The sequence below is a fragment of the Coloeus monedula genome (assembly GCF_965178545.1).
Source record: "Coloeus monedula genome assembly, chromosome: 3".
NCBI classification, from domain to species: Eukaryota; Metazoa; Chordata; class Aves; order Passeriformes; family Corvidae; genus Coloeus; species Coloeus monedula.
In genome coordinates this window covers 102,628,724-102,656,453 of record NC_138783.1, presented here as the reverse complement: position 1 = coordinate 102,656,453, position 27,730 = coordinate 102,628,724, and the positions used below count along the sequence as shown (strand labels likewise).

General features: G+C 42.9%; 1 protein-coding gene across 1 annotated transcript; it reads left to right on the top strand.

The window, feature by feature from the left end:
• Positions 1-1,233: 1,233 nt before the first annotated feature.
• Positions 1,234-25,747, top strand: ACE2 (angiotensin converting enzyme 2; the record flags this gene model as incomplete). The annotated part of the gene is made up of 18 exons (XM_082277352.1): positions 1,234-1,422; positions 4,401-4,559; positions 6,470-6,563; positions 7,183-7,326; positions 8,680-8,792; positions 9,311-9,419; positions 10,133-10,230; positions 11,610-11,779; positions 12,857-13,083; positions 13,909-14,053; positions 15,609-15,707; positions 16,344-16,466; positions 16,817-16,989; positions 17,868-17,926; positions 22,417-22,517; positions 23,472-23,588; positions 24,798-24,992; positions 25,627-25,747. The coding sequence occupies 18 exons, from the start codon at positions 1,234-1,236 to the stop codon at positions 25,745-25,747; spliced, it is 2,436 nt and encodes an 811-aa protein (XP_082133478.1).
• Positions 25,748-27,730: the final 1,983 nt, after the last annotated feature.

Sequence of the window (27,730 nt, the reverse complement as noted above, 5' to 3'; positions counted from 1 at the left end):
GAAAAAAACGATTGTTAGAGGATTGCACATGGATGAGAGAATCACTCACCCCCTGGGTACCACAAGATATTGAAGCCAGATGTTTCCTCAAGGGCCCTGGTTTCTGGCTGTGCTTGCCAGATGCTTGTTGCTAGTGGCCCTGCTGAGGCTGTGCTGGGTTCCCAAGGGCTCCCCAGGGCTGGAGCTCCTCTCCAGGGTTTGGAGCTGATTCCTGCTGCTCCCATGGAGGCAGACTCATAGTGGTTTTGGAGAAACTCTGTTGGGAACAGGAAACCAACCCCGTAGATGTGGCTTCAGAGTTGCATCTCAAAAACGCCCCCACAAGACCAAAAACAAAACCAGCCAAGTGATCCTGAGCAAAAATAGGTTAATTAAAAAAGCACTAAGGCATTGTGTGATCGATAAGACTCAACCCAAGCTGCATTTCCAGAGCTAATTCATGCATTGATTTTCCCATTGATTTGCAGTAACTGCTGGGTTCCTAGATAGATTAGCAAAGGTATTTAAATATTAAGATGGAGTCACTTTAGTAGCCTTAGTCACCTTAGTACTTAAATCCAGTTGATTTATAGTTCAGATTAGGACTCTACACAAGATGCTGTGATCCCACAAAGTCTCTTGCCGCTTTTTGATGGCTCAGTGAATACATTTAAAATTCAGGTTTTATATGCCCTGATTGCTTTGAAAATGAGGTCTGGTCCCCAAATCACCTGGGCTTTGCAAAATCTTTAAAAAAATTGCCCTAAACACCCAACCAGGTACCCTATCTCAGACTAACTAGGGTTTCTTCCTGCCTGGGAGTTTAGGTTCTTGGCTTGGTGTTTCAGTGAAGTTTCTAAATATTTTTACAGCTTATCACCAACCTGTTAAAGGATTGACAGATTCTGTGAGCTACCAGAGACACGGGTAGGCTATAGATAAAGTGACCAGCTGTATCATTGACAGCACATTTGGGAAACATTAACCAAAAGTAAAAGCCTTTTATAAGAAGGCCATAAAATGGCAGGAGTAATTATGTTTTTCCAAAGTTAATAATTGACTTTTGTTTATTTGGCTTTTTATAAAAAACTTTTTCCTTTCTCTCCTATAATGAATAAAACCTATAAAAGGTACAGCAAATTGGATTCAGCCTTTCTTCTTCATGCTGGACACGCTTGAAGGCTGATGAGGCAGAGGCTGACAGAGAAGCTTCCCTGAGGAAACCTACTTCATTGGGAGGTTCTCATCCTGAACATGAATATGTTGGTCCACTTGTGGCTTCTCTGCGGCCTGAGCTCTGTTGTGACCCCTCAGGATGTCACACAACAAGCCCAAATGTTTTTAGAAGAGTTTAACAGGAGGGCAGAAAATATCAGCTATGAGAACTCTCTTGCCTCATGGAACTACAACACCAACATCACTGAGGAGAATGCCAATAAAATGGTAAGTGCTCCATCCTGTGGGTTTTACTGTTGTCTTAGGAATCGGACACTTTCTGGTTTGTTTTGGTTCCACCAAGTTTGGCTGAAGTTGGAGTGTTGCTTCTCTGGTAGCTGTGTTTTAGTCTGGGGAGGGTAGAGGAGCTTGCTTTAATGTAGCAATGCTCACTGGATGTGCCTGGGCCACTACCAGCCTCTACAGCCTTGGGTTAGTACCTGGATTACCTGCACTGCACAGGGATGTCCAGAAGCTGGACTGTCCCTAGCCATCACTTCAGGTCACCCCAGTGAGTGGAGGGAAAAGGCAAAGGGGCACTGCATGTTCATCCCCAAAATCTGTGTTGGATGGAGAGAGACACTTTCTTCTGCTGAGTCCAACACCATCAGTGCCTCCTGGTGTAGTGTTTCTCTGCAGTGTTTCCAAGAGCAAAGCAATTCCCTTTCTCTTGGAGAGGGCACATCCCAGAGGGGATGATCTTCCCTGAGGGTCTGGGGTGCTGCCCTGTGGTGCAAGGAAACAGGATTTGAATCTTGTACCCATGTGAGCTCAAATCTCCCACTTTCCCTAAGACCAAACAAACACTGGGCTTTTTACTGACACAGGCAGTTGTTTTACTTCTCAGTGAATATGCAAATATTTTCTGGATGCAGGCATTCTGTTAAATGTTTGCTGATGGATTTATATAGCAGCCCACACCAGTTACCCAGTAGTGGACCTTTCCCCCTGCCCCTATCACTCTTCTCATAGTCAGGGCTGTTGGTAGACTGCCTGGAGGTATTAGACTGGGAAAAATGAAATGAGATCACAGACTAACAAATGCCAGCAGTGGAGTTTCTAGTGGTCTAGTACATTGGTTTGAAAGTCCATTTCTATCTGCAGGAAGGACCACAACATTTTTACTTTCAACTGTCTTCCAACATAATCCTTGCTTCTCAAAACCAGCCTCTGTCTGCCCCAGTCCCGGGGGTCTCTAGGCAAGAACTTGTCAAGAGCAGGCAGCCATGTTCTGGCTGGTTACTGATATTGCCATGCCTCAGCTCAGCATTTCAAAATGAACAAAACCACCTTGTTTTGAGGCTGCATGTGTTTTAAAGTTAACTCAAGCCTTAGAGAAAACAATTCAGAGGATAAAAATGTTGCTGAACATCCTCATCTATTTTTGCACAATGGCTGGTCTTTCACTTTGTGGTCATATAACTTAATTAAAACATGTTTTAATTATCATATTTCTTAATTAAAGCAAGGAGACTGATTGCTGGAAGAAATCCTAATGACTAATCATTGTCAATCTGGAATTTTTTCCGAGGCACCAGATACTTACACTGTAATGTTTCCAAACCCATAAAATGCAAGCCCTATATAGTATTTTCAACATTAATGAGATGATAATAAAATACATAAGGAGATACCAGCAATAAAAACCAATTAGTCTAGTGTTCAGAGAGAACATTTTCTCTCGCTTGATCTCTTCAGCAGCACTGATAATAAACCCACTGATTCCCCTCCTCCCGTTCTGCTCGAGGAGAGTTAATGAATACTGTCTCTTCTGGCTCCTTCACATCCATTTTCCTTGTAAATTGTGTCACAAGCCCTACAACTATTCCTCTGACTTATCAACCAATTTCTCTAATTGTGGAAATATCAGACAGCGAGATAACTTCTTTCCCATGGCTTTTGTAGCCAACGAGCCCCCCCTTCTGCCCTGCCACTCCTGAGGCACTTCTCTGTCCCTGCTCAGGACAAGGAGCTCAGGAACACATCTGGACAGCGATGCTCTTCCTCTGGGTTTTTATCAAGCTCTTGCCCACTGAGCTTTGCAAGCTGCTGAGGAGTGTCAGGACTGTTTGCTCCTGTGAAGGGCAGAGTTTGGAAAGTCTCCCAGTGATGGCTGCCCTCCTGCAGCCAGGATGGAGGAGGTGTGGGGATGGGATTACCACGGGCTTACATCTGCCACTCCCTGTCTCTGCTGGAGCCTGGAGCAGGTGCAGTGGGTGCTGTGCCCCTGTCACACGGGGCTGGACAACCCGGGCAAAGCCCTGCAGAAAGTGTTGGCCTTGCTGTGTGTCTGCACAGGGATTATGAGTGCCTGAAGGAGCTCTTCAGGTACAATCTGACATTTGAGTTCCCTGACGCCTCAGCAGGGAGGGATGGGTGTTACAGGTGCCCTCTTCCACAAGCTGGGAAGCTCTGGCATAAGCACAATTAAATAAACTGTCCCAAGGACACAGGTTAATTAGTACTGTTATTGTTGCCATTTGGAATGGGTTCTGATGTGCTAAACTGTGTACAAACACATTAGAAGAAGCTGAATAAGACAGTCCCAACTCCAAATTGTGTTCTAATGCTGCTTCTTTGTGCACTGAAATTTGGGAGTTTTGATGCCATGGTCTGTAACTGCAGAAGTGTTAAAAGCAATCTTGTGCAAAATGTTGAGATTTTGCATGCCCAGTTTGGGGACCTGTTTAGAGCCTCCTTTGTCCAAGAATAATCTTTTATTTACCAGCATGTCAGAAGAAAGTGATATTTGCCTTACAAACAGACTCAGTATCAATATCTTGGCTGCTGAGTGTTCCTGCTACTGCAGCAGAAGTGGGGATTGACATCTGGGCCACAGATCTCTTTGTGCCCTGGCTTGTTTCTTCACAGGTGGGTGAAGAAAAGCACTAAGGGAAGACAATTTGATTTAGAGTAGCAGGAGACACAGCAAAGAGATGCTGGATCAATTATAACAAGCAAGGTGTGAGTAGACAGTCATGCTTTTTGCTGTTCCCAAAGAAAAATGGTTATCTGGGTGTGTGAATAAAACAAAGCCAAAAAGCTCTCCAGCCATTTAGCTATGAGGTGCAAGTACTCAGCCTGCATTCCACAGGTGTTCTTCACAAATGAAGTTCTTCCCAGAAGTGATATTTTTGTCTGGAGAGGTATCAGGCCACTCCACTCCTTTGAAGAGGGTAATTCAGGGTTGTGTGAACCCCTTGCAGAACGAGGCGGGTGCCAAGTGGTCCGCGTTTTACGAGGAGGCCTCCAGGAATGCCAGCAGCTTCCCGGTAGACAGTATAACGGATGACCTCACCAAGCTCCAGATCCAGATTCTCCAGGAAAGAGGATCGTCTGTGCTGTCACCAGAAAAATATAACAGAGTAAGTTGTTGAATGTAGTTCATCATTTTTGGTGTGTGAATTCAGCTGCCTCCCACAACACCCTCAAGCCAGGGCATGGTGCTGTCGCCACCCTGCTTGTTTTGGGATGATGCTGTGTATCGTATGGAAGTGTACCTGTTCTAGGTTTTCATAGCAATACAGGACTGGAGGGGTAGTCTGACCTGGGAAGCTGGTTACCATTTCAGTCAGCAGTTTTGCCATGGAATAAATTTCAAACACGTGTACATACACACGCCTCAGAGTAGTCCTTGTGCTTATATCTGGGTTAGTCATAAAACCAAGAAAGGACATGTGGTAAGTGCTTGGTGTAGTCCAGACCGAGGGCAATGAGCAGAAAGAGATGGGTGAAAGGCCATTCAATGAGTCAAAAAGGTGGAGATGGGGGAAGTCTTTCTTTCTCTGAACATGGTACATTATCACACTGTGAAAAAGAAGGAATGTTTCATTACACTGGGCACCCTGGGATGCCTGAGAATGGAGAGGGTTCCACTGAAAGCTGCTGAAGGCCAGAAAGATTTGGCAAGAATCATAATGAGATTTGACATTTGCGCTGGCAAGTTCACCTAAGAGGCAGGTAGATGGATAGTGACTTTACATGAAAGTGGAGTGAGCAGCTATGCAGACTCAAAAGGGATTTATAACCAAACACTTGAGAGTTAAATTACTTTCCTTTTGCTGAAGATCAAATTGAAACATAGCATTGAGTCATGGAAGCCTACAGTTCAGATCCTACAGTCCTGATTACAGAAGAATCCTGAGATTTTCCTGCTAAGGTCAGCAGTGATGACCACCATGCAAGGGAAGCAGCAGATTGGCTGGATCTCTTGTCTTATCCAAATATAAGATGCATTTCTGAAAAACAGATTGTGATGGTGGGAAGGCTGGCAGTTCATACAAACCTGTATTTATTTTGAATTACAACAGTGCACTGATGATAGTGTTGTCTCTACTGAGGAGGTATGTTCTTCAGTAGCCTTCCTGTTTAGACACTTAGAATTTCCTAGATAATGACCTTTGGGGCTGAAGTTGTTGATTCATGTTTGAAAAGTGACTTATTTTATACAGTGTGATGGGATTCCATAGGAATATTTAAGTATTCTTCACCAACACAAAAATTTGCCTGGGCACCCATTTATTTTATTGCTGACAGAGATAAAATTAGAGCTACTCACTAACTACTCCTCCCACTGACCGCTCTTCATAGCTCTGATTTAAAGCTCTAAGTGAGAAATTGCATAGTCCTAAAGGGAAGGCTAAAAGTGGTACATGTTTTCCTTGATGCATAAAGATGTGAAAACATTAAAAAATATTAAAACCAGAGCTGCATAGCATAGGTTCTGAGATAGAGCTGAATGATTTCAGATGCATTTTGGCCTTCAGCTGGCCCAAGACATGAGCCACAGCTTCTCTGTGATAGAGTCTAAGCAGATCCATGCAATCAGTGGGATGTGATGTTAAAACCCACAAGCAACAGTCAGCCTGGCAGCACCTGCCAAAGGGGCCCTTTCTGCTGCCACTCAAAGCTGCAACCTTCCTGCAAAGTTTATGTGGGTTCATAAAACTTTTAAAAAACTTTGGTTTTTTTATTTCTGCTGTGTATTGATAGCTCTCTTGTGACAGTCAGTGCTCATTGAATCCTGTCTGACTGGATATTAAGAACCTGTAGGTTATGTCATATATTTGGGAGATTATCTGTCTTTTCCAGCTAGGTCTGGTTCAGTAATGCATTTCGGCAAATTCTTTCATTAATCTCTACTGAGCTCAAACATATGCTTAAATATTAAGCTGGTGGGTGAAGTGTTGATTCTAGCTCTTAAGGAATTACCATAATTGGCTGTTATTTTGCACAGAGTGGGTTTCTAACATGCTATCTTGCATCTAACTTGCAGCTGGGCACTGTACTAAATACAATGAGTACCATCTACAGCACTGGGACCGTCTGTAAAATCAACAATCCGACTGAGTGTTTGGTGCTGGAGCCAGGTATGACACCAACCACTGCCCCTACTGTGTCCTTCACCCTGAGGGTGCAAAAAGAGAAAGCCCAAGGGTGGCTGTGGCTCCTGACTGCAAAAGGACAGGCTGTAACTTCAACAGATATATCTCCTGCTATCTAAAGCTTAGTAATAATTTAATTGCACCTTGCAGTTCAGGGACCTCCATTGGACCTTCTGCCCACGAGACATGCTGTCTCCTGCTTGTAGCAAACAAAGTTTGGGGAGGGCTGCTCTGCTTGTGTGGCAGCCTGCCTGTCACCTGGGGTTTGCCTATATCACAGAAAATCTATTTTTTTGTTCCCTGCTATCAGTCTTGTTGGACTCAATGTTTTATTGAGGCCAGTCCTGAGAATTCTAGCAACTTAAGGGAAGATAACGTGGAGAGAGCATTTAAGAGACTCATGATGTGCTCCATGCTTCTTAAAGACAAGGGGAAGACATTAAATTAGGAAAGGATGCAAGGAAATAATGGGATAGTTCAGTATATCAAATACAAAGTGTTTTCTTCTCCGTTCATGAATTCCTTTCACTTTGGTTCATTTGCCTGCTGTGAAAGAAAAATTCTGCTTTTTCAAAGCTTAGTACTTATTTTTTTGTTCTGACAGGTCTGGATGCTATTATGGCTGAGAGCACTGATTATCATGAGAGACTGTGGGCCTGGGAAGGCTGGAGAGCTGATGTTGGCAGAATGATGAGACCATTATATGAAGAGTATGTTGAACTTGAAAATGAGGTTGCAAGGCTTAATAGTAAGTCACTTTATTTTTTCCTTTTTGTTTCCTTTTTCTTTTTTTTTTCCTTCTGGCTTCCAGAAACCAGTAAACATACTGCAGGGTTACACAACTTTCCCAGGAATTCAAAACACATACATAAATTGCACATGATTTACTCTTGGTGTGCATGTCTCAATGTACAAGGCAATGCAGACAGCTGCCATTGACCAGTTTAGAGGTTTCTTCCCAGCCTGGAACAGGAGGCACCTTTTCGTTGGGATCCTTCCTTGTTGGCCCTTTTCCCAAAGGCCATAATGCATCAGTGTCCCTCATTACATACCACCCAGAACTGCACCATTTGTGATTTATGGACAAGCACACTCCATTTAAACAACTTCTGAGTGTTGCTGAATTTTGGTGACATCTCCTCTCTCCTATGGGCCTTGACCTTCTTGCAGCAGCCACAATCACTGGTACATTTATAAAGCATTATTCCCTAGCTGGAATGATCAGATGTGGTAGGCCTGGGACAGCAGGTGCAGCTGGCTGTTCAAAAAGGATTTTGTACTAAGGGAAGTGTGCTTCCAGTCTGAGATCTCCACACAAATCATATTGAACTGTCTTTTTAAGGAACAATAGCAGCTGCCTTCTAATTTTCTTTTGGGGTCTTCTAAGATAGCTTCTGAAGTAGCTACATCATCTATCTCTTGGCCAAACTCCAGCTGTATCACCTGCTTTCCCATGCTCCTTGTTTTGCAAAAACTGTCAAGTTGCAGCTAGATAAGAAAATATGGTCCAAATAGTAAGGCATGGAAAAAAGCTAAACATTAAGTAATGGTCATTATGGCCTTCCTCCGTACCACCAAGGAAGAAAGGTGCCATTTTTACTTCAGGCTTGATGGAGCTAAGTGGACTGGAAGACTTAGTGGAACTGGGAGCTGAATGTCACTTCTGGTGTCTACATCTGTTCTGGTGCTTTAGTTTCTGCAAGAGCAGGCCCATATTCAATGTCCACCAGTTTATACCTTCTGTGAGAACCCCTTAGCATCCAGCCTGAGCAGAGGCTGCTGTCCCTCACAGCTGCAGGAGCTCCAGTCAGGATTCATGATTTCCTTTGACCTCCATCTACAGACAGAATGACCTTAACTAGCAGATAGCTGTCTCTGCAATTTCTGAATTTCTTGGAAATCTCATGAGAAAAATGTTCATGACACAGATCCTCAGAGAAGCTTTTTCCTCTCTGCTAAACCTGAGCTATCTTGCACTTTGCTGCTTTGCTTTGGGGAAAGGCTGCAGGTCTGCATGGGATCAACAGGGAGCTGCACTTTTCCTGCAGACCAAAGCAGTGCCACATCTGGTGTCCTCATGTGATGCATCCATGCTTTACAGATTATGCTGACTACGGAGACTACTGGAGAGCAAATTATGAAGCAAAGTCTCCAGAAGATTACAAATACAGCCGTGACCAGCTGATCAAAGATGTGGAGAAGACATTTGAGCAGGTAGAGGCAGGAAAAGTTCTCACCTGGGTTGCAGGATTATGTTTTGAAATAGTGGGCTCATATGCCAGTGTTATGGAGGAAGATGAAACCTTTAAGCTAGCTGATCTCAGTCTGCATGGATTTAACAGAAACAGATGCGAGGAGACATACATGATATTTCTTACCTCTGCAGCCATTCAAGGACCAGCTTGGTCCCCAACAGCTGGGAAAAGGGAGCTCTGCAGGTCCATGTCTCTCCTCCCAGCAGGGTCCATGGGGTAGATGGCATCTTTGGTACTCCAGCTTGAAAGTTAGCATTGCTCCCTCCCTCATATCTGAACAGGACTTCTGTGGCTGGAATCTGGACTCAGTGCCTGAGCCCTGAGGCAGGGGGCAAAGTTCAGCTGCAGGTTTGGGGTGCACTTACCTGCAGCTGAACTTTGCCAGAGACAGCTTTGAGGCTCATTGTTTAGGAGTGATGAGTGGAATAGAGCAAAGTGAAAAAAAAAAAAAGTTTCTTTCTCTTCCTCTGCCTCCAGATAAAACCTCTGTATGAGCAGCTGCATGCCTACGTGAGACACAAGCTGGAGCAAGTGTATGGCTCCAAGCTCATCAGCTCCACAGGATGCCTCCCTGCTCACTTACTGGGTATGTCAACGTGTGTCCCTGTCGTGCAAACCTCACTTTATACATAGGACAGTCACCTTCAAGGCACATGGGAGGAGAGTAATCTGACTGTTTAATCAGGATATTAACAAAAAGGTTACAGATAAAGGGAAGGGTAGAGGAGAAATGGATAAATTCCTAGCAGAGATGACACAAGTTCTTAGCAGCAGTGGCAGGAAGGGAAGGCAGGTGTTCTCATCCTCACCAAACGTCACGCAGCACAAAACTCTAGCACTGGGCTGCGACATTTCCCTCCCCTCTGTGGCACTTGTCTTCCCTAGAAATGAGAGTTTCAGAGAGACTTGTTTTTCCTTTTGAATTTTACTCTAAGGTCCCACATTTCCTGACTTGGCTTTCAAAGTATGCAGCATTAAGCTGCTGTAACTGTTGTGTACCTGAACATGGCACAACAATCATGTGGACTAACAAAAAGCATGTTCAGTTGTCATACACCTCTAGGAATCTAATCAGTCCTGAAACTATATTATACAAGAATAGCTGATACTGGGTAATAAAAGGATCCTTGATCTGAGTTTGACCTATGCCTGACCTTTCAGAACTGCTCCCATCCACATCTGGATTGGGCCTTGTTAGATGTATAGGAGTCCCTATTCTTGACACTGCACAATTTATAGACCTCTCTGGCACCTTTGAGCAATACATAATAAAGTATTTGTTTCTCTCTTTTTGTGAAGGTGATATGTGGGGTAGATTCTGGACGAATCTGTATGCCTTGACTGTTCCCTATCCAGCCAAACCAAACATTGATGTAACTTCTGCAATGGTTGAAAAGGTAAGACATGCCTTCATGCAATATGCATTATGTAACAAATCTAGATGGTATAAAAATCATGCACCACATATCAGCTGCTCTCTAGAAATCCATGTCTGCCCTCAGGCAGATGTACTGCCGACAAAGTGTTGCTTTTTGCATCCTTTTTTTTGCTTTTCACCTTAAAGTGTTTATGCATTTTTCACTGTACCTGTCCCCTTAGCTGTTCTTTTTTTTCCTCCACCCTCTTTGACTCCCTTAATCTTGTTTCGAAGTATATTTTCCTCAGAGACACTTATCCATTAAGAGATATATTTTGTACTTATAAATATTTCATGACTCCTGGAGTAGGCTGGTATCAAATATGACCTTTGCCAGTTGCCATAATCAAATAGTTTGTATATCACAGTTTGTTTTATTTTTGTCAGTCTTGTTTATTTGGATACAGCTAGAGAAACTGCAATGCTGCTTGTTATCTTTTGATAACTGCATAGTACCATAAGGTCTGTGTTTGAGATCTGCAGAGCTAACAGCTGTGACAGCACCTTTACCAGACCAAGAACATGGATGAAGATAATTCCCTGTAGTCTTGCCAAAGCCTCACTCCTTTTATAAACTAGAGTGACAGGTAGAATTTGGTTTCTGAAATGCAGTTATTCACCTGAAATCTACTCTCCTGTCATAGGCAGCACTATGTCATAAATTTGTGTCTGTTGAAGTACCACTTCAAGAAGGGAAACATTATTTACAGAGCCTTTGAGAATGGGTGGACTCATCATTAGTAGGTGTGCCCAATTTGGGATTTTTGTCCAGATGAGCTGTTTGCCAGCCAGGTCTCTGTGAGAGCTCAGTCCAGTAAATGCAGAGTTCCTTCTGGGTAGAATAATAAAACTGCTGAATGGCAGAATTATTCTGGACATTGCCATGCAGTTATAATCTGATAAGCAACTCCTGTAGATACATTTGCCAGGTTTTATGGTTCTGCTGAAATCTCTCATGCTCATCTGCTGGGAATGCAGCTCCACTTCCTCAAATGAGTTGTCCCCAAGCTGACTGAAGTGGCTGAAGGGTTGGATTGCAGATCTGACATACTACTGACAGGAATGCATTTTTTATCTTAGCTTATCTTTTATTGAGAGCTTCTCTGGTCTGGGTCAGGTGCTATCTGCTGAACCTCTGAGTGCAGAAACCTATTTTGTTTGCAGCAAAACCACTTCAAGTTCCCAGCAGAATTTACAGAACTGCCAAAGGCAGACACTACTGACTTGCTCTCAATAGGCCAGGTGGAGGTGTGAAGCTCCTGGGAACTAAATATGAAGTCAGCTGCCCTGCATTAAGTGGGGCACTGGGAACAGGCTCCATGCGGAAGGAGTGGTTAATGGTGGCATTGTCTCTTTCAGAAATGGGATGAAATTAAAATATTCAAAGCTGCTGAGGCCTTCTTCTTTTCCATTGGCCTTGATAACATGACTGAGGGCTTCTGGGAAAACTCCATGCTCACAGAGCCGACCGACAACAGGAAGGTTGTCTGCCATCCTACAGCATGGGACCTGGGCAAAAACGATTACAGGTACTGGAATTGCTATGACCCCTTTTTATACCACCTCCTAGAAAAAACATATTTTCACTAAAGGAGCACCATGCTGGTTTAAGTTAGAATTTCTCCTTTATTTTTTTTTTTTTTCTGGCTGATAAGAGGGGAAAGGAAGACAAGAGAGCAGGGATCCTTTGGGATTGTAAACTTTTCTGTGTAACTTTTCCTGTGAAGATCTACTCAAATTTTTTAGTAGATCTATTCAAGACCTACTCTCAAATTTTAGCATAGAAGTGACTAATATTTTTATGAATTAGAGAAATGATGACTATGTTCTAGGGCTTAGCAAATAAGCAGAAATGTGGGTGGATACTGGTGAGATTTGTGGAGAGCTGCACATTTTTCAGCAATGGCAGTGGCTCCCTGGGTAGGAAGGGAAAATCTCCTGCGAGCCCACTGCCCATCTTTAGTGGGGTTATCCAGTTTCATGAAAATCTATCAGTCTCTTCCATATTTGCAAAGGGAGTGGGACAGCAAGCTCCCACACAATGAATACATGTTGCAGAAATTCTGACCCCTCTTGCAGTCCCCAGAGTCACCCAGGGAAAAAAGATGGTGCCCAGCAGAGCCTTAGTGATACACATCAGTGTCACAGCTCAGCAGTCTGGGGAAGGTGAAAAGAACCCCTCTTTGGAAGGCATTCCTTTAGTAAATAGTACCTACATGAGGATGAAGTAGCAGGAGTCACCAACACAGAGAGTTTTATACATTACTGTCTTCCTGAGGTTGGTGGTGGTTACTCAGTCCCATACATACAGTGAGTTTATTGCCAGATTTTAGGAGACAGCTGTTCTCACAAAACAGCAGTTTTCTCTTACTCCCTGGACAATTTCAAGGTGACTGAAGGTGTGTTGCTGAGTTCCCCATGAAGTCTTGCTGTAGCAGGAGGATGTGAACTGCATACTAGGATGTAGCTGCCCAGGTTTTGCAAGGGGCAAGAGGCATTTGCAAGCCTGGAGGGGCTTTGCCCCATGGCTGTGGCAGACAATGCTCAGGCAGCCTCTCTCTTGGCCACTGTCCCTCTAACCACAGACACTTTGTTCTGGTCTGCAGAATCAAGATGTGCACCAAAGTGACCATGGATGACTTCCTGACTGCACACCATGAGATGGGCCACATTGAGTACGACATGGCATACGCAGGGCAGCCCTACCTGCTGAGGAGTGGTGCCAACGAGGGCTTCCACGAAGCTGTAGGTGAAATTATGTCACTTTCTGCAGCCACTCCTCAGCACTTGAAATCTCTTGATCTCCTAGAGCCAACTTTCCAAGATGATGAAGGTAAATAAATGTATAAATATTATATATTTATGTGAAAGCACTTGCTGGCCTTATTTTGTAGCAGAAGATTGCGTCTGAAAACTCAATATTCAACTGACAGGCTTCTGAAAATCTAACTCCTCTAATTTACCAGAAATACTATTTTTTCCGCAAATCACATTGTGCAGCAAGGATCCCTGCTTTACAATGCTGCTACATAATTTAAAACAAAATAGCTAGCACTTCATTACCTTCAGTACTGAACAACTCATCCTTAAATCTTCGTAGTTCATTTAGATGAGTCTCCAAAACTCTTTTCAATCTCTGTTGCATGAATCCGTACATATCTCTATCAAAATATGTATTTAGCAGTTCAAATGAAACTGAAACCTCAAGATTTACATCTCCCACTTAAGTGAATATTGAGTGAAAACACAGGTAGGCCCTCATTATAATGCAGTTCGTCTGGCTTCTGAGTACTGCCTGAGACAGATGAAGATGCACATTTTATACATTTTGAGATGTCTTCAGATCAAAATTCCCAGAGACTGGAAAGGTTCCCAGAGACTGGAAAGGTTCACAGTGATGGCTAATTAAATGTAAATGTCAAAGGACTAGGTTATTTAAGAGTTTGGGGGAAAGAAAGAGAGATAAAACTGTGTACAATTCCTAAATGATCTTATCTCATGTTTTTTTCTAGTAATATTCTTCCTTCCACTTTTTCTTTAGTGAAAATCTGTAATTCAAACAAGATGTAAGCATTAGCTGTAATGGGAAGTAACTTTAGCCATCTAGTCAGATACTAATTGCTACCATAACCATTACCTTAACTGCTTCTCTCTTCAGAAACTGAAATCAACTTTCTGCTCAAACAAGCACTAACGATTGTTGGAACAATGCCTTTTACTTACATGCTGGAGAAGTGGAGGTGGATGGTGTTTAGGGGTGAGATTACAAAGCAGGAATGGACCAAACAGTGGTGGGAGATGAAGTAAGTTTGAGAAACAAAGGGGATTTTTTTCATATGAACCTGCAAACTCAACCCTAGTTACTCAATGTACTGAGGTGCTTGTGCTCCTGTAGGGCAGGATCTGTGTCTCTGAGTGTTTCTGTAAATACCAGTAGAGTGCCAGCTAGAAATACCCAATAGTGGTGCAGACAATGCCTCATAAGCCGTGTGTCCCCATTAACTCTGTGTATATCCTCTAGCACTTTATCCTGCCTCTCAAAAAACTTCCTCCTTGTTTCCTGTGTCAGCTTCCTGATAAAGACGGCCCATGGCCTTTGCATGGCCTTTCAGATCAACATTTCTGTCCCCCTGACACATTCTCCAAGACATCTTTGTAGCTAAAGTACAGCCCTTCTCTAAGTCTCATTGGTCATGTGTTCTGGTTTGCTCCCCACACCCTTGAGGACAAGTGGAAAGTGAAGTTCATTGTACTTGCCAGCCAGGGAAGCATGCAGATCTCAATCCACCAAGTATCTGAGCGCACTTGTCTGCTTTGTGTTTCCTCCCCACTGTATAGTGGTTTTGGAGGCAAATTGTCTGAAAGATTTCAGACTGAATCTTTCTTTTCTTGTGTACTAAGATACCACTTTTCTCAGTAATGAAAATACAGTTCCCTCAGCAAGTAACCACCAGAGGTGCCTTTTCAGATTATGCCCATCAATCAGTCTATTTTTAGCACCTTGGAGCACAAGATTAAAAATCAGTATGATTCAGACAGGAGTTTGTAATTTCCCAGGTTGGTTTTAATATGAGGGCAGAAAAATGCAAAGAAACCAAACAAGCCTCACACTGAAAATGGAGCCTGAACTCTAACACGAACACGAACAGTAAGCCTCCATCAGCAAACAGAATCTATAATATAACTTGATATATGCAAGCCTCCTGACCCACTGTAAAAATCAATCAGCTTCAATGTATTCAAAAGTAGCAGAGATGTCAGAGAAACAGAGAATGACAAACTGTTCAGCAAAGCTTATCACATCTGTTGCAGAGTGCTCAGCTCTCTGCTTGAAATGCAGGTTTATGAAAAATATTTCTATGGAAGCTTATTATCATTTTCAGAACTTAAGGCATGGGTTTGTTTCTGTAGTACTTCTCAGGAGAGGAAAATAAAAAGAAAGCTTGTCTCCAGCCCAGTGGCACAGGAGACTGTCTACCTTTTGGGTTGCCCAGTCTCTGCATGCCCTTGCCCAGAATGAAAATGCAGGTCTCTAAACTGGGGATGTCCCAGGGCATAAGGGCTGGGTGTGTGAAGCTCATGTCTTGTAGATTATTTCTTACCACTAATTTCTCTCTGCACACCCTGCTATCATACAGATCCCTTCCTTGCACAATGAGTTTACAAGCAGCTTCCTCTCTGTGCTTGCCAGCTGTGGAGCAGAACTCGCTTGGGCTTACTGGGAGCTGCATGGAATTCTTCTGTTTGCAAGTGAGAGGGGTGGCCATACGTACCAGACAAAACAGAAGAAAAGCTGAGTCAGATTACCTCTCCTTACTGTCTATAAACAGAAACCCTGTGTTTTTCCTTCATCTCCAGGAGAGACATAGTTGGCGTTGTGGAACCAGTCCCTCATGATGAAACCTACTGTGACCCTGCTGCGCTGTTTCATGTGGCCAATGATTACTCCTTCATAAGGTAGTGCAGTGTTTAATTCATGACTTAAATTTTGTCTACAGAACGAGCCCAAACTACCTAAAACATCTGCTGGAGTGTCTCAGGACCCAATCTTATTTTGTCTAAAGCCCAGACCGAAGGTCACTGATTTCAATGGGAGTGTTTCTCTGCACATCAGGGGTTGTTCCATTATAATCTCTGAGCAGTGAGGAGGCTGATGAGCTTCTTGCTGAGGAGAAAAGTTTCATGCTGCCATCAAACCAGCAGGAGCACTTCTGTATGAGGTGTTTGCCTTCTGGGTAATCACTGTGCCCCATGCCCCTTGGGCCATGCACATGCAGCCCTGGATGTCCTCTGTGTCTCAGCCACCTCATTTAGAGGGCTCAGAGCAGAGAGCTGGATCTTAAAAACTTTACTCTCTCCTGATTTATGTCGCAACAAACAGATTTGGGGCACTTCTAGTCCATTTGATCTTGGCATTTTGCTAAATTTGACTTAGCTTGGGCTATAAATATCAGCTGGCCTCTCTCCCTGTAGTGCAGTCTCCCAGGAGTGACAGCTGACACAGCAGAGCCTTCCAAAGGCCAAGGGCTTGCAGGTTTCCTTGACAGACAACTAATAAAACCTGTGCCTCCCTTTTCCTTGCCCTTCCTTTAGGTATTACACCCGCACCATCTATCAGTTCCAGTTCCAGGAGGCACTTTGCAAGGCAGCTAACCATACTGGGCCTCTTCACAAGTGTGACATTACCAACTCCACTGCAGCTGGTCAGAAACTCAGGTAACGAAGTAAATTTCTCACACGTAATAAATCAGAGTACAACAAAGCCTAAGTCATCCTTGAAAATTTCTGGAGTCAATGAGGTTGCATCGAGAATAAACCTAGCTTATTTAGTATATACCAACCAATTCATTTTGACAGGTTGACTTAATTTATGTACACTAAGGTTCTAAGCATCAAAGGTTTAATTACTTGTTTGTGGGAATAAAACATTTTTATTAATTGGAATAATGGGAGAAAGGAATGAATTCAGAAGCAAAAAAAGAACACTTTTATACTGATCACAGATTGTTTTTCTCATCTAGACAGAACATGGCAATAACATATTACTTCTCATTTCACATCTACAGAAAATTGCTGGAATTAGGGAGATCCAAGCCCTGGACTCAAGCACTGGAAAATGTAACAGAAGAAAAATACATGAATGCAGCTCCCTTGCTCAACTACTTTCAACCTTTATATGAGTGGCTGAAAAAAAACAATTCTGGCAGATTCATTGGCTGGAAAACAGGCTGGGCTCCATGTACGTATGGCTTGTGGGTAATTTAAAGGCACTTGTTAGTCTTCACAACCCTTGATTAGCAAAGCCTCTCTCCCTGGTAGCTGTTGGAGGCTATTCCCCCTAGAAAAGCAGGGTTATGGGAAATAAACACTGAGCTGCAAGTTTTAGTCACAGAAGACAGACTGGCTGCCTCATGGCCAGAGCTGGAGAAGTCAGCACAGGTGTTTGTCAGAACCCCACCCAGTTCCCAGAAACTGAGGTGTCTTTTTTTCATAATGGAAGCACTCAGAGTATGGGATGACTGTACAGAAGGAAGAAAGACCAGAAGCTTGATCTTGTGTGGCACTTGCCTGAAAACAGTGTGCCTGTATTGCAGGGCTGGGAGCTACGGGTCCTGGGAGCCAGGCATAGGGGCAAACCAGTACAGAGAAACTACTGTTATGCTTTTTGCTGATATGTGTTAGTCAAAGAGGGGAGATCAAAGAGATGAAAAGGAGGAAAAATGCATTTTTCAGCTTACTGTGACACTGAGTGATGAACCAGCCAGGTTATATATGTGTAATCACTGCCAGTACTGGAGCTCACCATAACTCTTACAGCCCTGTGCCAGTCTCTGAAAGTGGGATTCACCTAACCAGGTACCAGCATCTGCATCTAAGCTGCTCATTCCCAGTGGCGGGAAAGAGGAATTTTCCTTCTATCTTCTACAAAGCCAGATTTGGTGTGTATTTGCAGTGTGTTTGCAGTAGAGACGAATGAAGGGAAACAAAATCAGTCCCACCAAGCTATCCAAGGGGAGCAGGGGAACCTGTAAGGAAACTTTAGCCACCTCAGCACTTCCCAGGACAGACTTTTTGTTGCTGCAGCTCTAACATGGCCCTTGTTTCTTTTTAACCCAGATTCTAGCAATGCCGTCAAAGTACGCATCAGCCTGAAGTCAGCTCTGGGGGACCAGGCGGTGAGTGTGTTTGTCCTGTGGCATCCTTCTTACTGCTTGGGCAACAGAGGTGTTGTGATAATGGTGCTCAGAAAATGGGTCAGGGTATAGCTGATCTTTGTGTCTGAAGGGTGGCATCAGCTCAGGTGAAGGGTTATCACATATAAGATGTCTTGTCTGAGTTTGTGGTCAAGACTCCCTCTAGAATTATTGGAGGAACTCCTCCAGGGAGTTACCCACCCATTTTAGGAAAAGCATCTCACTAGATGAATTGAGTTATTCTGTAGAGATACCAATCATGATTTTTTGCCTCCTACAGAACAGGCCTGGAGGGCTAACATAGGGGAACCTGTGTACATGAAAATGGCTGTATTTTTCCCAGATTTGCTGATGTGTCCACATAAAGCTTCTACCTAATTTCCTCTAATTGCCATTATCATGGCTATGGTGGCTGCCTTCAGAAGTTATTAGAGCAGCTACTTCACATTTAAAAGCAGGCTGGTGGATCCCACTCTCTATTCTTAAGTACTCTTGTTTTCAAACTAAAATCTATTAGCATTTCTCTGTAGATTTTTGTTTGCCTGTTTACTGTAATATTTCCAGGCCCTGGAAATATTTGCAGCTGATGTATTCAGCTGCCTCCCTGCCCTCCAACCCTGATGCAGAGACAGCTTTGTTATTGAGATTGCAGGGGACAGTGCAGTGCAGCTGCTTCTGTTTCAGATGAGGAGAAGGGCTTACATTCTCAAGAGCTTATCTCTTTCCCCAATTATACCAGCTGGTCCAATAAAATGTATTACAACAATGAAAAAAATCTCATCAAAGCCGAAGATGGCTTTTATGATTTTAAACAGAGCATTGCCTTAGCCCATCTGCTTAACCCAGGCTGAAAATTCATTCCTTATTCTAACTCTTCCTCTTTATGCTAATCTCATGGAGGCAGTGTAGAAGGTTTAAGTGCAGACACTTCATTCCTGTTAATAGCCATTTTCACCTTGCAGGACATAAGTAATTTTCCAAGAACGAGTATGTCATCAGGCAGGTCATTTAGACCTGCATGTTGGAGCCTATTGCACTAGCAAGGACACAAACCACGGGCTCATTTTTCATATGAATTGATGCTCTTGCTTCTATCACTCTCTCACATGCAAGCCCTACTGGAGTTTTATTGCTTCCTAGACTGCCTAGTCAAGTTAGATACAATTCAAAACTGATATCAGCAGCATGAGAAGGTTCCATATTACAACACATTTATTAGTCATTACGGTTAATGTTTAGCTTAATATCATTTTTATGCCTGCCTTTAGCCATCATAGTCTTTTGTTGTGCAATTGAGCAGCTGTAAAACAATCTCATACAGATTACTTAATTTGAATTATTGTATGGATGGTAGGTTCCTAAGATCTGAAGAGCAAGACATACATTTTCCTCTCAAAACCAGTTCACATCACCAACTCTCAAGAAACCTTTTCTGTTAGGTTGCTTTCTGCCTCCCCGCAAACTTCCCTTTTGCTGAGCCCCCAGGGACATGGCTGAATGCTGGTATGGCAGCAGCAGGTAATGGTACATGCATGACCTGGCATAGAGAAAAGGCAGGGGGAATCTCGGGCAGGAATCTCAGCCCATCTACACAGAGCAATGTGTTTTGGGTGCTTTGCATGGCTCACAGTGCACAGAAGCTGTGGGCCCCGTGCAGCTGTTTGTTTAAGGTGTATATTGAGTTGCTTTGCACTGACCTAACAAGCACAAAGCACTCTGAGTATGCCAGCAAACGTTTTTGCATTTGTGTTCATTAGCTCTGGAGAGAGCAGGCAGGGAAAGATTCCTGCTCTTGGGCAGAGGTACAGCTGTGCTGGGGGCGCAGGGCAGCTGCAGCTCTCGGCCACGACTCAACCCTGGCTGGTACCAGCAGGGAAGTTTCAACAGCCCCAAGTTCCAGCAAATTAAACATCCAGACTCTCGGATGGGCTCAACGCCAGCTGTACCAGAGCGTCCACTGCCACAATTACCCTGCTAATTGTTTTCAGCCTGATGAGATTAGAGCTGCAGCAGCAGCATCCCTGGATCACCAGTGCAGCTGATGAGGCTGAAACATCCACAGCTTTGCTTCAGCTGGGGCTTTATGAAAGTGCCCGCACAAGGGAAAGTGCTACAAGATCCCCACGGAATCCCTTGGGGTCTGTCATATTTAAAATAAACAGGTCCAGGAGTGCCAGCCTCTGACTGCCACTTGAAAACCAGACCCCTCTTCAAACACTCATTCAAAATTCTCCACCATGTCAATGCCACATGTGTGATCACGTTGTAAAGGGCTGCCACACAAGACAGTGTTAGGGAACTGAGAGCTGTCAGCCTGCAGGCATTTAGATGTATTTTACAATGAAAAATCCTTTTTGAATCAGAGGCCACACTTACACTCTCTTTCAAGTGGCATGTGGGATCTTGGAGGCAGCACACTGTAACAGAGCAGAGGGGCTTGGCAGAGTTCATTTCTCTCTGGAAGCAAAGCGGCTTCTGTAACATGCAGTGTGGGGTGGGCTCCTCAGATGCCTGGGGAAGCTGTGTGGGTAGTCATGACTCAAACACAGATCAGAAGCCAGCCAGGTACTTCCCATCCACACAGCCAGTAATAGTATTTATAAAGGCAATTGAGAGGCACAGTGGCAATTAAAATACATTAGACTGAAAAAGAAAAAATATAAGCTACAGAAATGAATAAATGATTAAAAAGTTGACATGCTAAGTACAGAAAGCATCAGTAGAGGAATCAAGCTCAATTAGATTCTGGTAAAAAAATTATAATTAAAAAAAACCAGCACTGTAAGCCTTAAGATGTTGGGCATGAATAGAAAATTGAGAAACCCCGACAATAGCTTCTTAGCTGTGATAGTGAACAGTGCCAGCTGCCGGAGGCAGCAGCAGTAACAAAAAGAGGTGCTTTGGTGCAGGGCTGTGCAAGCAGGAGAAAGCCAGGGGCATTTAACTCACAAAGGCAACTCAGCCTCAGCCCTTCCTGGTGGGAACAGCCCTGCCCTCCAAATGCCACGGGGACTGCCCTGATTGCCATGGCTTTGGATACTTGCACCTTTCCTGGGACCTGGTCCTGAATGGACTGAAACCAGTGGGTTCTTTCTGCTCTTTCCTCCCGTGTATTAATAGAATCAGGACAGTTTAGGTTGTGAGGGACCTTTAAAGACCAGCTAGCCCAACCCACTGCAATGAGCAGGGACATCTTCAGCTAGATCAAGTTGCTGTAAGCCTCACCCAGCCTGACCCTGAAAGTTTTCAGAAACTGAGTATCCATCACCTCTCTGGGCAGCCTGTTCCAATGCCACACAACCTTCACAGTAAAGAATTTCTTCCCGGTAACTAATCTAAATCAACTCTTTTAGTCTGAACCCATTACTCCTTGTCCTAGTGCAACAGACCCAGCTAAACAGTTTATCCCTGTCTATCCCTGTCTTCCTCATAGATATTTATACATCTCTCTCATTTTATATCAGTGTCAAAGAGGTGGATACGGTTGAAAAATGTAGCTGGGTTTTATAACACCTGTTACAACAGAGCTGCCTTCTACCACACATTCCTGAATAACACTCAGGAAAGTCAGGAGCTGTGTAAGTCTATCACTGACAGCATTTACAGGCCTTCCTGCCCAGGTACCATAAACACAATCAAATCTATGCCTTAGGGGAATAAAAAGATATTGCCACGGAGTTCAGCTGGGAATTTTCCCTTCATGCACACATGCTATTGCACAACAGACCAGGCTGCTTTATCACCTCCTGTGGTGGTTTTTGCCCCCTGTAAAGCTCTTGGTTCCTGCACCAGAGAAGCTATTTTTGTCTTCCTCTGCGAATAACTTTGGACTCATAAGGCAAGCCAGGAGAAGCCTGCACACAGGCAGTACATTTTTTTTATATCACCTATCTATTCTCCAGAGAAAAACAACAAATATGTGTTCGCTGCAGAAGTACAGATGCAAAGAGATTTTACCAAAACAGATCCCAAACAAAAATCCCAGCTCATCAAGGAAATAAATTAGCCACCTTCACACAACTCTACCACAAAGGTTCTCATCCTTAATAGAACATGTCTGCAAATAAAATTATGTGATTAAAACAAAATATAAATTATAAAATCTTTAAAATTCAAAGAGAATGCACAATATTTTGTAGGAATAGCCTTGCTGATGCCTTTTCTCCCTCTAAGGCAGGGAGATGTGCTGGGACGGCAGCATATTCAGCAGTCTCATATAAAGGTACCAGAGATTGCAGAGGGACTGCATGATGTCTGGCAGCAGGGATGCCTCCTTGGTTATTGTCCTGCACAGTGACCAGATTAATGGAGCTAAAGGGTTTGGGTCGGTTTCTGATGTGCTATCATGGCACAAATAAATAATACTGAAGTGCATGCCAAGCATTACAATTGCTATTTCTTTTTAGAAGGATTTCTCAGCGTCTCTGATTTGTTGCCATCTCTGATGAATTTCTCTTGTGCTGTTTCTGCAGTATGAATGGGATGAAAGTGAGCTCTTCTTGTTCAAGTCATCCGTCGCCTATGCCATGAGAAAATACTTTGCAGAGGTGAAGAAACAGGAAGTTGACTTCCAGTGAGTGGCTTGCTTAATTGTGCCAGCTCTGCCTGCATTGCTTCTGATTGGCTAACGGCATGAACTGGTGGAATTAATTGTGCCTTCTGTCAAATGTAAGGTGACAGAAACAATGTCAAACATCAGCTGTTTGCAAAAGGCAAGATGCCAGCTTGGCTACATGGTGTCTTTCCACTCAAGAGCCTGAAGTTTAGGATTAATGTGCTAAAGTTAGGTAAGAAGGCTTTGTCTCCCACAGCTTATCAGTGATGGAGATGAACCTTGACAATTTGTGCCCAATGCCTATATAGGAACATCAGGGAAAGTGGACTGATTAGAAATAAACATTTCTAGCAATGTATGTGTATGATACTGAATATCCAAGAGGTTTGGGGCCAAGGAAAGACAAACATGTTGACTATAAACCACTAGAATTTGGTACAGATTTACTAATCTTATCTAAGCTCAGTTACAAACAAAATCTTTCACCTGAAAATGATTTTGGTAACCCTTTTGATTAAGTATCTTCAATAACGTTCAGGAGCTGTCTACTTAAGCTATTAGATATTACTTTATAGAACATCAGTCATGTAATATCTAGAATATACTCTAGAAAAATAAGGAAGAAAGCTTTTTTATTTTTTCACTTGGTACTTCATACGTCACCTCATCCAGGGGGCCAGCCCCAAACACTCTCTGTTCTGCAAGTGATTATGTGCTGTGGAAAATTATACCAAGGATTGTCTTAGGTATGAGGTAGACTCTCTCCAGCTCAAGATACAGATTCACACATAGAAAAAGAAATTCTGGCAGGAAAATTGATTTCACTTCCCAGCTGATTTCACTTGAAAGCATTCCCCAGCATAAACTAAGCCCCTGGCAATGCCAATCAAACACAACTGTTCACTTGCCCAAATTTAAAGCTGTTGTCATCTTAACAATGAAAATAACCATTCTCTTCTGTTTCTCCTTCAGAATTACTGACATTCATGTTGGGGAACAGACACAAAGGATCTCCTTCTACATTACTGTCAGCATGCCAGGTAATATCAGTGATACTGTGCCCAAAGCTGACGTGGAAAATGCCATCAGGTGAGATTTTGCTCTCTGGGGGAAAAAAAGCCCCAACCAAACAACCAGATGAAAGGGTGGAAGGGAAAACACTGCTTAAGTCAGCTGAGGCAGAAGCAGTGACAAGGGAGTCAATATTGCAGTGAAAATGGAAATAGTGGGATGAAAACTATTATGACAGAACGGAAACAGTCCATCTATCAGATGGTGTCTTGGACAGCAGCCAATGTAAAATGCTTCAGGGAGCTTGTAAAATTGCCAAAACACATCTCACTGCATCATACCTCGTCAGCAGATATAATTGCTCAAACTTTAAAGGAACTATTTTTTATTCTGAAATCCAGAATACAGTAACAATGTGTGCATGCACACGTGTGTTCTTCTCATTAATGAAAAGGCAGTGCAAGAATTATTGTTAACAAGGACTCCAGAATAATGGTGCACTAGAAAGACAGCCAGATGTATTTGATTATATAGAAGAGGTCAGAGCAGGAGCTAGTTTCCACTTACAGGTCAATGAGCAGCTCTTTTATAGCACGGTGTGACACCACTGTAAGTCGTTGCTATAAAAATGATAAGTAAAACTGCAACTCTGCAGAAGATCATGGGTAACGTGCAGTGGGAAGTGAAGAGGGCACAAATCTAAAAGCGGCATCAACATGAGATGGGGTTGAAAAAGCAGTGAGATAAGTTGGTGAACTAAGGGAAAAGAATATGGCTGTGAAAGTCACTCTCAGGTTAGCACTCAATAGCAGATGTGGAAATTTAGGGAAAAGCCAGGCCCAGATGATACACCAGGGAAAGGGTTTTCAGGGCAGTGAAAAACACAAGAATAAAAATCGTGTAAGATTGTAGGGGGGAGATAGGTAAGATGTCAAAGGTGGGGTTTTATGTGTCATATCTAAGAAACTTCTGGATAGAGAATGAAGGGCAAAATACAAGGAGAGAAGAAGATCAGAAGGTTCATTTGATAAATGTTAAGACTGAGTTTAAGAGTCCATACAGTGTCTGAACATGTCAGTTAAGCTGCTATAGGTGAAGGGTTAAAGTTCCTGTGGTTGTCACTCATATGCCAGAAGGAATATGGGTTTAGCAGCATCTCCTCTGCAGTCTTTTCAACTGAGCAGTTCAAGGAAAGCTTGGCACACTGGAGATATATAAAACAACTGAAAACTGTTCCTTTCCTTCCAATAAGTGTGTGAAACTCTTTGAATTTGCGTTCGATGGCAGGATGTCTCGGGGACGAATCAATGAGGCTTTCAGACTGGATGATAACACGCTGGAGTTTGTGGGAATACTTCCAACCCTGGCTGCACCTTATGAACCCCCAGTCACCATCTGGTTAATTGTATTTGGGGTGGTCATGAGTCTGGTTGTCATTGGAGTTATTGTCTTGATCATCACTGGTCAAAGAGATCGCAAAAAGTGAGTAATATTTTTTGATACTATGCCCATGACCACTGGAAGATGTTCCGATAATTAAATCATCAGGATTTTTTACAAATTAGGCTGCCCAGTTTACCTGAAGCAAGTTAAGGAATGAAAACTTATTATCCCTCTCCCCTCAACAGTGACAGCTAAAGGTTCAGCTCCCTGTCTCTCAGTACATGGCAGCTTAATGCAATTTTCCCACTGCCATCAGTTTAACCAGTGCTGTGGCCACAGGGAGCTGCAGGGTGTCCAGGCTTCTGCCAACCCTGCTGCAAGGAGGATGGGATGTCCTGCTGGGAACATGGTGCCTTTTCCAACAGCAGAGTTGTTCACATTTATCAGCACCTACAGTTTTCTGTAATCTGATTGTAGGCTGTACAGTAATGAAGTCTTCCTTAAATATTATTGCATTAACAACAATAAAGTTTGGTTGGTTTTCTATGACTCTCCACTAACAGGGTTTCTAAGAACATAGGAGGTTTGCTACAGTTCTTCTTAAATCTAACTTGATTTCTTTTATATAAAAGAAATATATATATATAATGTTGAACACAGTATTATTTACAGTGTGGGATCCTGGAGGACTTGAACAGAAGACTTTCTAATATAAAATGAATTTTCATTACAGGAGAGCAAGAGAAAGCAGAGGTGAAGTAGGATCAAACAGTGGAGAGGTGAACCCTTATGGTGAAGAGGGGAGAAGCAACCTGGGCTTTGAGCCAGCCGAAGAGACACAAACAGCATTTTAAAAGGTGTGGGTACACTAAGGGCTTCTGTTTTTTTTTTCATTTCACTTTTAACAATATTGCCTAGCAAAGGAGAAAACCACTATGGACAGCATCAAACAATGTCTTCTGGTTGACCATTAATCTACTGGTTCATGGCCAATAGCAACTAAATCTGCTATTTATGTGGCAACTAGAAAAAACGCATGGCTTTTCTATGAATTATGTGCATAATATTACACACCATTTGTGCTGCTTTTCATCCAACTTCTGTTTCCTGTGTCATGAGATACAAAAGCTTGGAAGTATACAGTTGTATACAGACCAAGACACACATAAGAATAATTCATATCCTCCTGAAGAACATCTCGATCTTTCCAGATGGACACCTCAAAAGTGTTCTAAGGACAGTGACAAAAAAAACCACCTGACTATCAGAAGAACCTTAGTGATGAAGAACTCAATTTGATATGAAATAACTGCAATTTTTGCACCTTCAAGAAATCTGTATCAATGTAAAATTGATACTGGATGAAGACTAACAAGCACTGGAAGTTTATTAGGGAGTTATAACATAAGTTATTTTTCTAACAGTTTGCTTGATAAGTATTGTAGAGACTAAATAGCCCATGCTCCCTCAAAAAAAAAAAAATCTCTTTTATGTTGACATTAAAAATGGAAACTTCCTTAATACTAAATGATCAAAGTTGTTTTGGTTATTTTAACCTATTCCTTGGGCATTGCCTCCACTATTACAAATACTGCATTTCAAATGCCGCATAAAACAAGTACACTTGTGCTATTACATACAAGGGGCAGTAGGCTGAGGCTTGGGAAGTTCTGGTTGCACCTGAAAAACAAAATCTGTTCACATGGAGGATAGTGCAGCACTGGACCAGGTTGCTTGTTCTGTACTCTGTGAGATCTCCACCTTTAGAAGTGTTCAGAGATCAGGTAGACAAAGGTAAGGCTGATGGACCAGAGGGTATAATCCACTCTGAGTGAGAAGTTTGGCTGGATGACCTCCAGAGGACATTTTCAGCCAGATTTTCTGTGATTCTGTGTCATTTAGGTCCCCCACCATAGCTGCAACCATGCCAGCGTGGTTTTTTCTGTACACACCCAGTCACTGAAACTCACAAGGTGTCTGATACTCAGTCCTGGATTGCAACAAAGAGCCAATAGCAAACATGATCCTGCATGAAAAATGCTCAGAAAATTAATGGACTCTTAAAATCATGGACCTTCAAAATGATCACAATCTGTAGAAAGCAACCAACAATATACTTGAAAAGTATATCTGGGCTCTACAGGTTCACAAAACACTGACATAATGCTCCACATTCATTTCCAATTTAAGAGACAAGACTGTTAAATGAAGCAGTTCAAAATGGTAAGCAGATGATACTAATTAACTGCAAACTAGACACTACTGCAAAGGAATGAAAATACTTTTTTTTAAGTTGCTTATCTATACCACATATTCCATTGCCATAACATCCCCAAACCTTAGTACTTGAGCTGAACTTTTAGGATAAATAAATCAACTATTTGTGGTCTTCCTACTTACTGTGCAGTAACACAAAAAAGGAATGGCAAAGCTGGAAACAATCAAATAAAGTAATTGGTCATGACAGCCATCTTCAGATCTGTTGTTAAGATTAACTTTTTCATTATGACAAAGCTTTAATTTCAATACAATTAATTTTAAAAGCTGTGCTATGAATCAAAAAACACTATTGAGAATTGTCAGCACAAAAAGCCACTAAAAGGATATAGCAGGGTGTTGGAAGAACATAAATAAAAAGGCTTTTATATGAAAAAAATCAGCTGCATGCATTAGCCCCACCAATAGCTCTCACCTGTGCTGGGGGGCCCTCCCTCTCGTACTTTCTCAGGGTCAGCACCCCTCCCTGACCCTTTCTCTGAGTCAGCACTCCCTGGCCCAGGTTGGTTCACAGGCAGCATCATAGCAAGCCCTACCCCTCCCTCCCGTGCAGCCTCCGT